Source organism: Gymnogyps californianus, chromosome 2 (assembly GCF_018139145.2).
Source record: "Gymnogyps californianus isolate 813 chromosome 2, ASM1813914v2, whole genome shotgun sequence".
Classification (NCBI taxonomy): Eukaryota; Metazoa; Chordata; class Aves; order Accipitriformes; family Cathartidae; genus Gymnogyps; species Gymnogyps californianus.
Genome location: NC_059472.1, coordinates 22,853,013 through 22,867,653, shown reverse-complemented (window position 1 = coordinate 22,867,653; position 14,641 = coordinate 22,853,013). Strand labels below are relative to the sequence as shown.

Sequence of the window (14,641 nt, the reverse complement as noted above, 5' to 3'; positions counted from 1 at the left end):
TCGCCAGGAAATCAAGGGAGCACCATGAGAAAGAGAAAAGGAGGTGCTGGCGTAGCGGGTGTTCAGGAGGTCTTGTCCAGCCCTCCCCTCTGCTTGTTTCACTTGGCGCTTGTATGCTAGGCTTCAAAAGGAAACTCTTTTGAAGGATGCCTCCTTTACCCTGACTGTGCTATATTGCTATCATGTTGCATCTTCACCAGTGTTGCTAAAAAAAAAAAGAGAGAGTTTTAAAAGAAGGGAGACAGCTGAGCTCAGGGCGTTCATTCTGAGGCAGGAGATTCCCTCCCCACCGCACGTGTCCCCAGGGACCTGCCAGTTGTCACCGTGTTCCCCGGTTCACATGTACTGAGAGAAGTACGGCCACGTCCATGTTCTCATCTTGGCTTAGTCTGCGGATTAGGGTTCAACATCAAGTTACCACAGTTCACCAAGTTTCCATGAGTCAGCTGAGCCGAGGTTTCTTCCCATGTGTGCGCTTCCAGCCCACAGCAAATGCAAGGTAATGCGACTTAGCCTGGTCTGCAGTGAAAGAAAATTAAGCTAAGCCGCATTATTGCATGTTTGCCGTCAGTGAAGAGAGCACATGCTGAAAAATCCTGGGACTCAGCCCCCAGGGCAGTTATTAAACCATGGGGACTTGGTCATGTGTGACCACTTCTTGTGCTGATGTGCAATAATTCTGCCCATAGACCTCATCCAGCTACAGAAGTTACACACTCCTGGCTTACTGTTTTAAGCAGCAGCGTCTAGAAAATGTGGAGGTCATGCTTTATAACAGAGAACAACAAAGGACAAAGTGCCCCAACAATAAGATAAAAATCCTACAAGCTCCTAAGAACAGCAAGAGGAACAGCACAGCTCAGTGTACCTTAGGAACACCCACTGCTGTGAACTCACAGGGCTTCAAATAATGTTGAAACACAGATCTTTCTTCAGTGCCTCTCAAACCATAAGTGCTCACAAAAACACATGCATGCTGCTTTTACAAGGGCTGTGTTCCCTCTTCCCTTCCCAAAGCACCCCAAAACAAAGACAGGCTGCTGCAGATCGCACAAGCCATAGTCCTCGCTTCACATCTTCCGGCCCAGAGTTTGGCAAGCTGACTGGGAATGCCAGATAAATGGGACTGGCATTTTCCATGGATTCAGTCTACATGTGGGATGTACTCGTTAATTCATTTGGACAACACGTGAGTGAAGGTTACCTCTTTCACTAACCTCTTTCAGTAGTGCAACTAACACTGGAGAATGCATCTACAAAATTGAGACATGATGTGAAATAGTACATGCTGTCTGCCATCATTTCTGTATGGAAATATTGCTAATTGATCACTTGAAAGTGTCTGACTTGCTGTGCTATTTTATACAGGATAGGTCATTTTGTCTTCAAAAGGTTTGTGAAGGCAGTTATGGTTGCAAATGCAAATGGCAGCGAAGCAGAAAATTCCAATCTGAGGCACAGCACACCACTGCTGTCCTGCCGATCTGAGGTCTGCAGATGCTCCTATCACAACTCCAGCTATGCATCACTTTTAAAGGACATGCAGAGGCAGAGAAAGAAAGGGATAGTTAATAATTTAAAACAATACCAATCATCAGTGGTAGTCAGGTAAAAGAATAACCTTAGTTCACTCTGTAAATGTTTATACAATAATCTTATCTCCAGCTACCTCCTCTGCAGCTGTAGGCTAACTCTTATTCTTCCAGATTTTGTGAACTGTGGGAAGAATTACACCTCTGCTGGCCTGGGGCCATATCGCAGGTTGTGTTTTCAAACACATGTTGTACAGTATTAACACGTGAAGCAAGCCTGGCCCCAAAGCCCCAAAACTACTGAGCAAAACCAAACTGAGAGATTAGGTTCTAGGCCAGAAATATCTTATAAAACTAAAAAGAGATGGAATGCAGTCACTTAAATAAAAGGCAACGTTTTAAGTTTCAGTCACATGCAACTGCTTTCACAACATTAAGAAGAAGATGGAACTGTAGAAGGTATCCAAGTTCACCTTCAGTAAATGCCAGCTTCTGTAGGTCTGGGCTGCTTTGGATCTGGGTGCCTGCACTGAGCCGGTAGGTTAGAAGCTCAGCAGGGTTCCTCTAGCGTCACCCAGTCCTGCCCGCGCAGTGGTGGTGATGGAGCACCCTGGGAACGGCTGGGGCAGCGGGACTGGTGGTTCCCATCCCACAGAGAGGGTGTTGACAGTGCGTGTCCACTGACCTTCCTGCAGCAATCCCCAGCAGTCTGGCCAGGCTTGTCGAGCTGAAAAACAACCCTCAAAGCACTGAAGAGGGAACATGGCTTTCAATATACATGAGGTGATGGATATGGGAGAGAGGGCCAGAACCTCCCCAGGTAAAGCAGAAAATTACCTTGAAGAAGGTAGGCACAGGCTCTCCTTTGAAGGGTTAGATTTGTGCACAGGATGTCTAATGAAGATTAGGGAGAAAGAGATAGGGAACGTTTCCATCAACCGGAAGAACTGGTGCAAAATTTGGTAAAAAAGCTAGGTATTAACATCTGTTTGTGTCTGTGGTTAGGCGTCTTTTGCGTCTTTTGCTTTCTCATTTTCCCACACACGTCTCTGCTCGGTATTTTGATTAATATAATGGGAATATATCATCAACTGGATTTCCGTGATCATTTGAGACAAAGGTGTGTGCCTGAAGACATTTATTGAGTGTAATTAGCCACTCGTAATAATTTTAGTACAACTGATTAGCAATATTATTTTCAATTTATTTTTATTTTATTTTAATATGCTCTGCACTTCACACCTGGCAAAGCAAATGGTATGGAAAAAGTAAGTCTAGGATTTTTTTCTCTCAGTTATTGTACATGCTAGCTAGTGTTCAACAAAAAATTATTCATACTCAGCTACTTATTCATGACTTCTAATTAGTACTTAGCTAATCATCGTCTGCAAAGCAGACTTATTTTACTTAGTTTATTTTAAATTAAGGCTACTGGGGATTAGCATCTACAAGGTCACTTGACAAAACGCCAACCTTGCCTGCCAGACAAAGGTTACTCTAACGAGCTCATGAATTCCCAACGCTGTGCACTGCCTACATGGGTACCTCTCCGACAGGATCACAGAGCAGACTTTAGCTAATGACAGATTAATGCCAATTTAGTCAGCATAATGCCTCCTGTCGCTAAACCTTTTCCGTTGCAGCAGCGCTTGTGAAGTCCCTAAGAAATCCCACGTATGTGTACTAGCTTTGCATAGAGCAACTTTGATCAAAGGATAAAATTTTGCAGCAGCAACTTTCAGAACTCCTGCATCTAGGCGAAAAGATAAACATTCAACATTTCTCTCAAGAGCTGATCTTTTTTTTGTTTTAATTTTTATATATATAAATATACCATAAAGCGTACCATTTCCTCGTTTCAGTACAGATTTTTTGAACCTTACTAAAATAAATGAAATATAAATGCTACAATTTTATGTTTAAAACAAGTTTTGATGACGGCCTTCCCCTAAGAGCCGGCCCAGAAACTCCGTTAGCTACGTGGAGAGAGACAAAAACACCCCCAAAACTTCATACTATGCAAGAGCATTCAGAACAGCAGATGTGCCTCAGCTGGAGCTGCTTGCAGGGGTCCTTAAGTTCCTCACGTGAATGCCCACTCTCCTTAGTAGAAACTGCTTTATTACTAACCTGAAAATTTCACATTCAACATGTATCTATCTCCCTTAAATTCATTGTCAAGACCCAGTTTTCCATATCTGTGTCTGCCTTTGCTGATCCCAAACGGCAAGAGGTATCGTCAGTTGTGGATTTGGGGATCAGGATTGCAAATTGCTGAATTTTCAGATAAAGCCATGTGAAATCAACCACTGTAAACCTAGTAAAAAATGTCGACCTTTGTTTTTTCCCTTCTCCTTCACAACCTGGAAAATGTTCACAGCATTGGAACAACGAGGCATAGGAGCAGGGGCGTGGACGATACACCCCGCACACGTTTTGCACTTTCGTACTTCTTCTCGATCCTGTCTTTAACCTTAACTGGTGCCCCCTGGACAGGAGAGGAGGTTCCAGGTGAATCCTACCCTACCCATCACAACCCCTTTGGTTCAACATCTACTACACTTTCAGGTCCTGCGGGTGAATACTTAGCTACTAAAGCAGCAATCTAAAATCTGTCAGTATGTCTTGCTGCCAAGGGTTTTGTTGTTGGTTTACTCCTTCTCAACGCGTACTTTCCAAAACAGACACGTTAAAAGAAAAAAACAAAATGAAATCTTTAAAACAATGATAACACCACAATATCTGTTTAAAACAGTACTGCCTGTGCTCTGGACAAATTGTTAAGAGCAATTCAGCATTCTTATAATTAATCCACAACAAAAGAAGCTATAAGATGCCACAAATGAAGGCATAATTGGCCATACAGAGGCAACACTACCATGAATGTTGTTTGGCAAGGAAAAAAAAAAAGCAGATACATAATTCATCCAAAGAACGGGTTCAGAACTGCCCGGCACTGCTGGGATCACACTGCAGGAGACGGACTATGGATGGATCACTTTTGGCGCCTCGGATGAACTCTTCCAGAGAGAGCTTTCCTAGAAAAGAAACACGTTTGCTTAGCGCATGTGGTGGGTCGCAGCACACCTGCCAAACCTCTGGGCAAGCACAGTGGAAGGAAGCTGGGGGAGCCCAAGGAAAATCCCTGGGAAATCAACCCGCAAGGCAAAGCCCTGCCTGCTTGCACCCCGCTGGCTGTGGGTGGTGGTGGCTTTGCCTGGGTGGCCAAAGGAGGAGTGGTGGGTTTGGGTTTGTCCATGTGGCAGGACACCCCAGCCACCCTGCACAGGGGCAGAGGTGGCCACCCCAGCATCTGGAGGGTGCCTACCATCACGGTTGGTGTCCATCTGGCGGAAGATCTTCTCTGTTCTCTTCTCTGGTGTCGACTCGTCTTCCGGCATCTTCATTACAGAAGAAACCATCTTATAGATTGCCTGTGTGATATGACAGGAGCAAAGAGCTGGTAAGAAACACATTATCTTAATGCGGAGGTATGATTACCTCCCGGTGACAGAAACAGGCAGAAAATATCCTGGGAACATCGGCTGGGACCTGCTCTCTGGATGCTGAAGGGAGTCGGGTGGCAGCCGTACATGCAGCTGCCCTCTTCAGTGGGATGCTCATTTATGAAATACTGTGTTTCCTTATTTAGTCACGGTCAAACACAATCTGGGTTTGGACTGAGGTTACATTTTTCCTTATTAAAACAGTCTTCGGATGAATTTGTCACTTGAACAGCGCGTTAGGCACTGGCAACTCCCACTACCTGGGGGAACGATAAGACCTCCAAGGTCTTGTCCCATGCTGTGGTGTGTCTCTGTGCTTTGGTCACCCAGGCTCCATCCTCACCACCCCTGTCCCCTCACTCTCCCTTTGCTTCCCCCCCATCTTCTTCCTCTCCCCCCTTGGTCAGCATTCTGCCCGCGGGGAGGGCAGTGACCCACTCCCTGCATTTGCCGTGTCTCACAGATAATGAAGACTTAACCAGCAAGGAGGTGGGCTTTTCCTTGGGGGTTGGTGTGCATACACAGCTCAAAACCCCATTCACACTTCATTCCATAGAGAGCAGATGTTCTGGTCCCACACGGCACTGGTGCCACCCATAGCTATTCTCTGCACAGACAAATCCATTAGTCACGTATGGTACTAGCCGCCCCTAAAAGAGAGGTAATGTTAATTTTAAAGCAAGGATGAGTAGTTGTCTCTGAACTGGTTATCCAAACATTGCCTGCAAATGTGAGCATGCAGTACCAGTAAACAAGTGTTTTTTGTGTTAGATTTCTTCACGGTGCCACACAGCTTGTAGAACAGCAGCAGCCAGACGGCTGCAGGGTAGTGGCTTTGGAGGAGCCTCCCGGCCATTTGAGAGGCAGCACATCCCAGCCCAAGGCAGCATTGCCCTGGTCTGACCAGCTCCTTCTGCTTCCCGTTGCAGCTCGTTGGCCTCTGGCTGACGGGTGCTGCACTGGGCAGTCATTTTGCCCTCCAGCCCTGGTCTGTAGAAGTGGATTGCTTTCTTCCACAGATTCAAATTCTTGTTTCCCCCCCAACACGGTGTCTGCAGCGGTCAGTTGATAACTAAGTGCAGACGTGATTGCTTTAGCTATTTGTTTTCTGCTTCCTCCTGCTCTGGGAGGGCTGGTCCTTGGTGCAAGCCCAAGATTGCTCACTGGATCTCCCCTCTCCCCTTTTCCCATTCATAAAGGCATTCTGCCTAGCATGCTCCCATCATCTGGCCCAGGGTCCCCAAGGGCCGGCTCCAGGAACGTAACAGCACAGATTCACCAGCTGGAGGATGCCGCTAAGCAGCACAGACATTTTACACTCAGACTAGGGAGCACCCGCTTCCTTGGCCATCTTGCTGGCTTCTCCTCTGCCAGCAGCTCACCTTTCACATCTCCTGGCCTTGAAATAACTTAAAGAGTTACACCCTGAGAAAGGCATTTGTCTGTTTAATTAATCATTCATCGCTTATGCTCAGCGCAATCAAACATCTGCTCCCTCAGTTATGTCACCAACACCGTGGCTGTGGATTTGCTGGTCTGCCCTCCAGTAAGTCTGTAACACTGGCTGCGGACCCAAGCAGGGGAACAGACAAGAACAGCTGCTGGCTGAATGGGAAAGTGGTGGGCACCCTTTTAATCGTCATCCTCCTCCTCATCATCATCATGATTTGCACTGCAGGAGTGCCCAAAGGCTCCCAAGAGAATTAGGGTGCCAGAGTATTGGGCAGAGCCTCAGTACAGGCAGGGATGCTGTCCACACAACTGTGATCACCTGATAACCAGGAGAACAGAAGAAAGGATGAACATGCAAGCACATCAACATAGGGATGAGGGAGCTGGAGGAAGGAGGCAATAGGGGAAGAAAAAAAGGAGAGAGTGGACAGTAAGAATTTACACCTTCCTCATCCTCATCAGCATGCAAGGCTCGCAGGGGTCAGAGTAGAGATGAGGCTTATAAATCTGCCAATGTTTAAGCATCTTAAGCTGTCTGGCTTTTGTCTGGGGTAGGAAGAGAGGTGGAGGGGTCATTCCCTCACTCCGGGTGAGAGGACGGCAAAGCAGAGAATCTGTATTGAAAGTGTGGGAGGAATGCCCCGGACCGGGAGTGCAGGCATGTTTACCCTGATCAAAGTAACCATAGTAAGAATATGCAGATTTTTAGGACAAAAAAAAAAGCACTTCAGGATGACTTCATCCTACAGGGTCCTTTTCGCAGAGGCGTGTGAAGGGAATAACAGATGAGATATTCTAGGAAAGCCAGATGGGAATAACATAGTAAGCGTTCCTTTCATGCTGAAAATGGTTACTCTGGACAAATTCTTATGTCCTTACTCAGAAGTTCAGTGGGAAGTTTTCCCAAAGTAAAAGCCAGCTAAAGCTGATTAAGAATCTTGAGACTTGCCCCATATTAATTCAATGCAGCTACACAGAGCTCTTTATTGCTCTGTGTTTGAAAGAGCAAGCTTTGAAAGGAAGCTGGTTTCATGCGATAATTACGTGGAGCTGGGCTGTACTAACCCTGGGCTGGGACACTGGGACCGAAAGGCTGCAGGGGCTCCACTCCACATGGAGTATGACTCCTCGGCCTCACAGCACTTGGGCTGAAAGCCATCGGTGGCATTCAGCAGGAGAAGGTTTGGAGGTGGTTAGCTATCAGCAGCCACCTGAGTCAGGGCAGCTTTTGCAAGTGGACTTCTGTCAGGAGGGCTCCTTACGGCTCCCTCGTGCCCCTGAATACCACCAAGAAATTGTGCCTCCAGAGCCCCGTGTGCATCACTGGAGCAAGCACAGGCTCCAGCTTCATCTGAACTGGCTGGTTCCCTACTGAGCTCTCCCCTTTGGTTTTCCACCTGCATGTGGATGAGCGGTGATGGGTGATTTAGGGCAAACCTCACCTCTCTGCCCATTTGCACAGGGTTTTCTCCCAGTCGCTGGCTGCCACTGCTGCACTGGGGCCAGAAACATTGGTGGGGGCTGCACATGCCTGCTATACTTGGCAAAGTGTCAAAGAGCTCCTTAAGGTGATGGCAGCAATGACAGCACAAATTTTCAGTCAATCCTTTTTACTCTGTTGAAATAAATTTTGACAGCTAAAAGTCTCATGAAGTGAATAATCGGCCTGAAAAAATTGCTTTCCTCTCAATCTCATGATGATTTTCGACACTGTCTTTACTGAGAGCCATATTAGCTTCTGCTTCTTCCCATATCAGCTTCTGTTTCTTCCTGGCTTACAAATAAGCTAGCCCAGCAAGTGAAATGTGTGCGCTCTGTATTAAACTGAAAATGTTATTCTCATCTCTCAGCTCAGTATTCTTAAGATGCCTTATGACTCCATACGGTGAAAAAATGTACCCTTAGAACAAGGTTTCCATCTCTTATTTGAACTCTTATTTTGAGAGACTCTCACCAAATATGTCCCATTTCAGCAAGGAAAACAAACACAAATCTTCTAGCTGGTTTCAAGCTATTTTTGAGTGGACTGGGCTATTTAGATTATAGGTAAACATATGGGAGACATGAAAAGCATTTCTAGAGCAGGAGAATCTGAGGGGATCTGTGGCAAGGTCTCTCAAGAGGGCAGGCTATGAAGCATCTTCCCGCAGTACTTTGCAGATGTGCTATGCCATGCCTGGTAGGTGTAGCAGTATTCCGTGGACCTTCTTTCATTAGGGTCTGCAATCGTCAGCCTACCAGTAAAATCCTTCAAGTTATGTGATCTTCCAAACTGTACAGCCAGCTCCATGTGGATGGCTCATGTGTGTATCTAAGCAGGGCTTTTTGGAGACTTGTCTAGGGGAAGCTCATGAGCAGGCGTGGTGAGTCTGTGATAGGCTATGCATACATGGTTAACAGCACTATGGTAAACGGAGCTTAAAGGAATGCAGGTGCTTTGTCCTCTAGCCCATTGCTTTGCAGAGAAAACAGGCTTCAAAAAGCTGTTATGGACCATTCATGTTCATCTCCTTGGCAGCTGGCCAGTTACTAAGGCTCCTGTGGGACATGAGCCATCTTAACCAGTAGCTCTGCTGTTTCAGTGCTGCTGCTGCTGCTACCGCTGTTACCACAAGCACCTTCCTGCAATGTTGAGCAAGAGTGCAATGCGTGCATTGCCTGCAGCGGCGTTAGATTAGGCCAGAGCATGAGAAAGGAAATGCAAGTAACCACCAGTATAACAGCGAAAATCACTACAGAGAGAGGGCTTTCAAAGCACAAAGAAAAGCAGACTGAAAAAGAGGAAAAGCATGCCTTGCCCCTATGTTATTTAAGATACAGTAATCCCACAGTAACAGGGGCAGTTTTTTTTCTGTGAAACTAAGACTTTAGATTGACTATGTTTCTTTTAGCATTCATTTTGATGTATTGTCTCATGCAAAAATCCTGATGAAAACATAATAAATCCTGCTATATCAATATGCAAATGTATGCTAGATAAGGGACTTGTAATAGGTTCCTCTGAGACATATATCAGAGATATAACAGAGTTCTGTTTTTCACTATCAGAAAGACTGTGATGGCTGGGGCCCCCAGGAAGACATTTGATACAGAATCCTGTCTTTCCATATTAAAAAATAATAATCTTTTGTAAATGAAAGTGATAGTTGTTAGCTGGTTTTTTATGTCTAATCACTCTACATCAAAGGAACCTCTCAATAAAGCAAGCAAATGTGCTCATCTACTTCAGTTTCACATATCAGCCGAACACGCTTCCAGAGACTACGCAACAAATCCTACCGCACCGGGAGGAGCTACAGGTGACAGGGAGATCACTATGACCATAAAAAACTGGAAGAAGAAAACAGGGTGACATCTACAAGCACATTGTAGCATGGGGAGCTCCATCACAGAAAGGGCAGCTTTCCTGACTGTAAAACCACTGATGGTCCATGGTGCAGAAATGACTGTTGCTCAGGCTTATTGGGCTGTTTGCTTCCATAATCGATTTTTGTGTGGTCCCTAAAAATGTGAGGTGAGAGTAAGTGAGAGAAAGCATCACTCAGTTGAGTTTCAAGTGTGATCTGAAAGGAGGAGAGAGCCAAACCTCCCAAGAAGTGCAGTGGGAGGGCTGGAGTGCCAGGCTGAGAGGCTGTATGCAGTCACTGTGTTGCTCTGGGTTGGATGTACAAATTGACAAAATGTCGCCCTATACTGATCACTAAGCTGCAGTTTCATATGACAATAGCATCATGGTTGTAAAGGACAACGCTGTGATTTGGTACCAACACGACTGTGAAGAGGAGGCAGAGCATTTCAGCCTCAGTCATGCTGGCGAGCAGATCTGGGGTAACTAAAAAAAGCTGGTGGTTTTGCTGGTCCTTGCTTGGCTCGCTACAGAGAATCCTGCCACTGATGTTTTCATTAAATTTGACATGAACACATTTGTGGCATTGTTCTCCATGTTTGTAAATCTTCTCGTCTGGGGGTGTTTGTGCTGCCGTTCAGCACTGAGGCCTTCCCAGGCTACTCGACAGCAGCAAGGGGTCCTGTGGTCCCTGGGGCATCTCCTCTTCCTGAGGAGCAGGCGCTTGCTTGGGTTTGGCTCCTTGTGTTTGCTTTGTACTTTGTTAGTTCTTTTGGGATTCTCTTTGTTTTCTCATGAGGAGAAATACAGCTAGAAAAACAATAATTGACAGCCTGTTTACCCTACCCGGGGGAGAGGAAGATTTGTAAGGAACAGAGTATCTTCTAATGCAAATATTCCATGGGGTTTGTTATGGCACAGAGACAGGGAGGACTCTGCATCTGAATGCAATCCTGCTCTTTAGCTCAGACACAGGAACACAAAACAGAATAAGTAAAAGGCGACACAACAGCCCTGCGTTTGCAGCTGATCTTTGTATCCGGTCTTGCCGAAGTAGTGCAAGTGCTGGTGTTACCTACTGTTCAGAGGACATGAGAAGAGCCCTGGTAGAAAGACAAGGGCACCATGCGTTAGGCTGACTCCGTACACTCAGTTTGCCATCACAGCCTGTAATTTGTGTGCATTCCTTTCCCTTGGTTTCCAGTACAAATATAAGTCTGAATAATACAGTACATAGTTAACGCTTCAAAATTTCCAGGGAAAGAAAGGATCTTGATAACAGGCTTTTTTTTTTTTTTTTTTAAACAGCACTGCATTATACAGATTCAAGCTGTGTAAATACACTACCATATCAAAAATATTTTAAAGCTTTCAGTAGAGTGATGTGCCTCAAGGGTAAAAACATGTTAGAGGAAGCCAAAGTAAGGTGGGACTTCTACTACCACCACAAGAAAATGCATCCAAAGAAGCTGTGTATGGAATAATTGTCTACCCAGATAAGGTTTATCTATACTGGCAACTTAATATGAAGACAGTTAGTATGATACTAAGTACGTAGACCTCACTGGAATTAGGCAGACAGACACCTTTTAAAACATGTGAGCTGGTTCTTCATAACAGCATGATTTCAAAGCAGAATTTTTTCTTATTGGGGAGAAAGCCTGCCTTCCTTAAAAGTACACTGCCTGGTTGACTTAAGATACCTACTTGGTCCAACTGCAATTAATTGTAATTAATTGACAGTGATTTCCCAGAGGACAGAATCACATTTATCAGCAGGTTAATTGCTGTGCTCCAGCCCAACAGAACTCCCAAGGGAGAACTTCCCACACAGTGCGTTGCTCAGGAAAAACTTGCAATGGATATCAAATGCTGTAGTTTGAATTGTGACACGATCTTTGCCAAATGAAATAACGTTTTATATTCAAGTAGTTATACAAAGAACCAAAGATCATAAACCCCCAAATGCTGCCAGAGCTTTTCATTCAGTGTCTCATTGCAACATTGCTTCATAATTTGCTTGGAAGGAGGGAGGCCAAGGGGTGCCTGAGCAGCACATACCTGCACAATTTCCAGCATCTCTGACTTACTGATGTAGCCGTTCCCATCGAGGTCGTACATGCTGAATGCCCACTTCAGCTTTTGCTCCAGTTTACCTCTCGATGTTACGCTCAAGGCTATGATGAATTCTCTGAAATCTATTGTTCCGTCTCCATTGGCATCAAAAGTGCGGAATACATGTTCTGCAAACTTAGAAGCGTCCCCATAAGGGAAAAAGTTCCCATATATTTTTTTAAACTCCTCCATAGATAAATGTCCACTTGGACAGTCTCTCAAGAAGCCTTTGTACCACTCCTGGATCTCATGTTCTGTAAAGTCTGTACTTTCTAGCAAATCTTGCATGACTTCAGGGCGTAGTTTGCTGTTTTGCTTTCCCATATTGGTGTCAAAATATTACCTGCAGAGGAAAAGCAAACACATATGAAGTATTATTATCAGTTATTAATTATTAATAACTATTAGCTTGGAGGCTGTAGAAGAACAGTATGCTGGATTCTGAGTTTTCTGATGATAGTTCACTCTTGGGAATCAATTGAAACTTTGGGCAGCATCCACTACTATGAGTATACTCTGAAAAAATTAACAAACCTAATCTACATGTTGATTACATTGTCTTTTCACAGTCTGGAGAACTGTAATTACATTGAATTTATTGCCATCTTACTTAGCCTTTGAAATCACAAGGTAAGCAATGGATGTTGCAAGGTGTAGCTGACTGGTAGCTGTGTGTTGCAGCACACCCTCCATCCCAGTCACTGAACTGTCTCAAGGACCTGACCTGAATGAGTAACATTTTTTTGTACCTCTGGTGGAAACGAGGTTGCTACAAAGGGCTATGTTCACTTAGTCTTGCTCCAAAATGGGATCAAGGTGCATCTGCAGTGTACACTGAAACCAGGACCTCCAAAACCCTTCTCGACATATCTTTATAGCCAGAATCAGAGTAACCCAGAAGTTGCCTCTCTTATTTGGTATGGACCAATTCCCATTTTAGTTCAAAATGCAGATAAAATCTGAAAAGATTTTATCAATGGTGGATTCCCCCACCCCAAACTATTACTGTGTTTTTTAATTCTCCTTGTAGCCAGAAATTAGATCTATTACTAAGTAATGGTAATCTGGGTGGTCACAGCTCTTTGAAAAAACCTCTTAAAAAAAGGAGGAGGAAAAAAAAGTACCCAGACAACAAAACTGGAAACTCATTTCCCTTAAATTAACCATTAAGAAACATTATTGGATACAGCTTCTGTTAAATCACCTTAATTATATTTTATTTAAAGCAAGTTGCTACATATCATGCTGTGCAGCAGATTTACTAACGACTGATGCCCTTTGGGTTTTAAGTTTTGGAGCCTGAGTGTGTTGGCTCCAAAAGCAACATCGTCAGTTTTACTGGAAGCTTAGCATTATACCTGAATTGTGGGAAGCTATTCTCTATCGACAGAAACCTGTCTGAGAATTTGTCATGCGAATGACAGTCACAACTAAAATCTGATGTATGGATAACTTAAGTAGAATTGCAAAATAATTTATACAGGACTTCCACACTACTGTCAGAATGGAGTCTCTGGGCCACAGAGATGGATTTATGAACGATGTCTGGAGTGGCTAATGAGCATTCAGTAAAATGTCCTTTCTAGACCAAGGCAATACTTCTAAAAAATGAAGAATAATACAGTATCATTACATGTCAGAAGCAGCTAGTGAGAAATGTACCACCATTTGAAGCTAATGTACTGTCTCTTCTATTTGGCACTGGGAAGAAGAAATTGAGGCTCCCCCAGGTTGATGCTAATTGTTTCCTGTGGTGAGAAGCTCCCCTTCTCCCCAAGGTGAATTTGAACTCCCCAAGGCAGCTAGAGGACTGACTCCTTAATCATCTCCTGTGTTCTTGGACCAGAAAGACCAAAAAGCTTTATTTCTCAAGGCTGAAATGGTGGGATCCATCCTAGATCTATCTGTGTCTCCACAGGATCCACTGATGGCTGTCTGGCAACTAGATGTCTAGTCTAAACTTGTGGCCTACACAGTTGATGGAGAATAGACTCCCCTGTTCACAGAAAGGAGGCTGAAAGGGCTGAGGAGTCCTGCCTGATGTGAGCCTCTCCATCTCCTGACCATTTCAGGGGCCTGGGTGACTACCGTGATCCAAATGATGTCTTTTCCTCCAAAGTGTCTCTGAAACACTTGGAAAGTGGAAGATACCACCTCAAAGGTAATATTTTCTATTGCTTTTCCTCCTTTCATCCTGATCAAAACATACCGTACAGCTTTTAAGTAATCCAAGCTCTTAATACCCTGAAAATAGCAAAAAAGACCCTGTTTTATCAGCCCGGTTCAACAGCTGCCGAGGCAGCTGAAGGTTGCATTGCCTTCAGCGGGTGTTGGACGGGGTCCATAATAAACAACCTGGGAATTAGCTGAGTGAATGGATTACATTAGGGCAGCCAGACGGGTTTCTGTCAGGCAAAACAACACGAGCGGGGTCTGCCAGCAGGATGGAAAAGCAACTGGACAAGTGAAGTGGCCAGGCTTAGTTTAGAGCGGCACCAGTTTAATAAAAAACAAACCAGTAAAATCCCCAGAGTAAGCAGCAGCTACCCACACCCACGGTTGGCAGCTATTCCGCAGTCCCAGGGGCTGCACACTTTTCAGACCATTATAGTAGAAAGGGAAGATCTCTGACTAATGTGCAAGCCAGCTGCGGTAGGAGTGAGCTGGCATTAGCGATATAATCCCTTGCT

At 44.8% G+C, this 14,641-nt stretch overlaps 1 protein-coding gene across 1 annotated transcript in view; it reads right to left on the bottom strand.

Moving 5' to 3' along the window:
- Positions 1 to 4,472: 4,472 nt before the first annotated feature.
- The window catches only part of NCALD (neurocalcin delta), a 51,335-nt gene continuing 41,166 nt past the window's right edge, over positions 4,473 to 14,641 (bottom strand). Inside the window, exons 2-4 of the mRNA XM_050891838.1 lie at positions 11,898 to 12,294; positions 4,861 to 4,966; positions 4,473 to 4,570 (exon numbers count right to left, since the gene is read on the bottom strand). Coding sequence (XP_050747795.1) covers positions 4,473 to 4,570; positions 4,861 to 4,966; positions 11,898 to 12,275 — 582 coding nt within the window. The 5' untranslated portion in view covers positions 12,276 to 12,294. The remainder of the gene's footprint in view (positions 4,571 to 4,860; positions 4,967 to 11,897; positions 12,295 to 14,641) is intronic.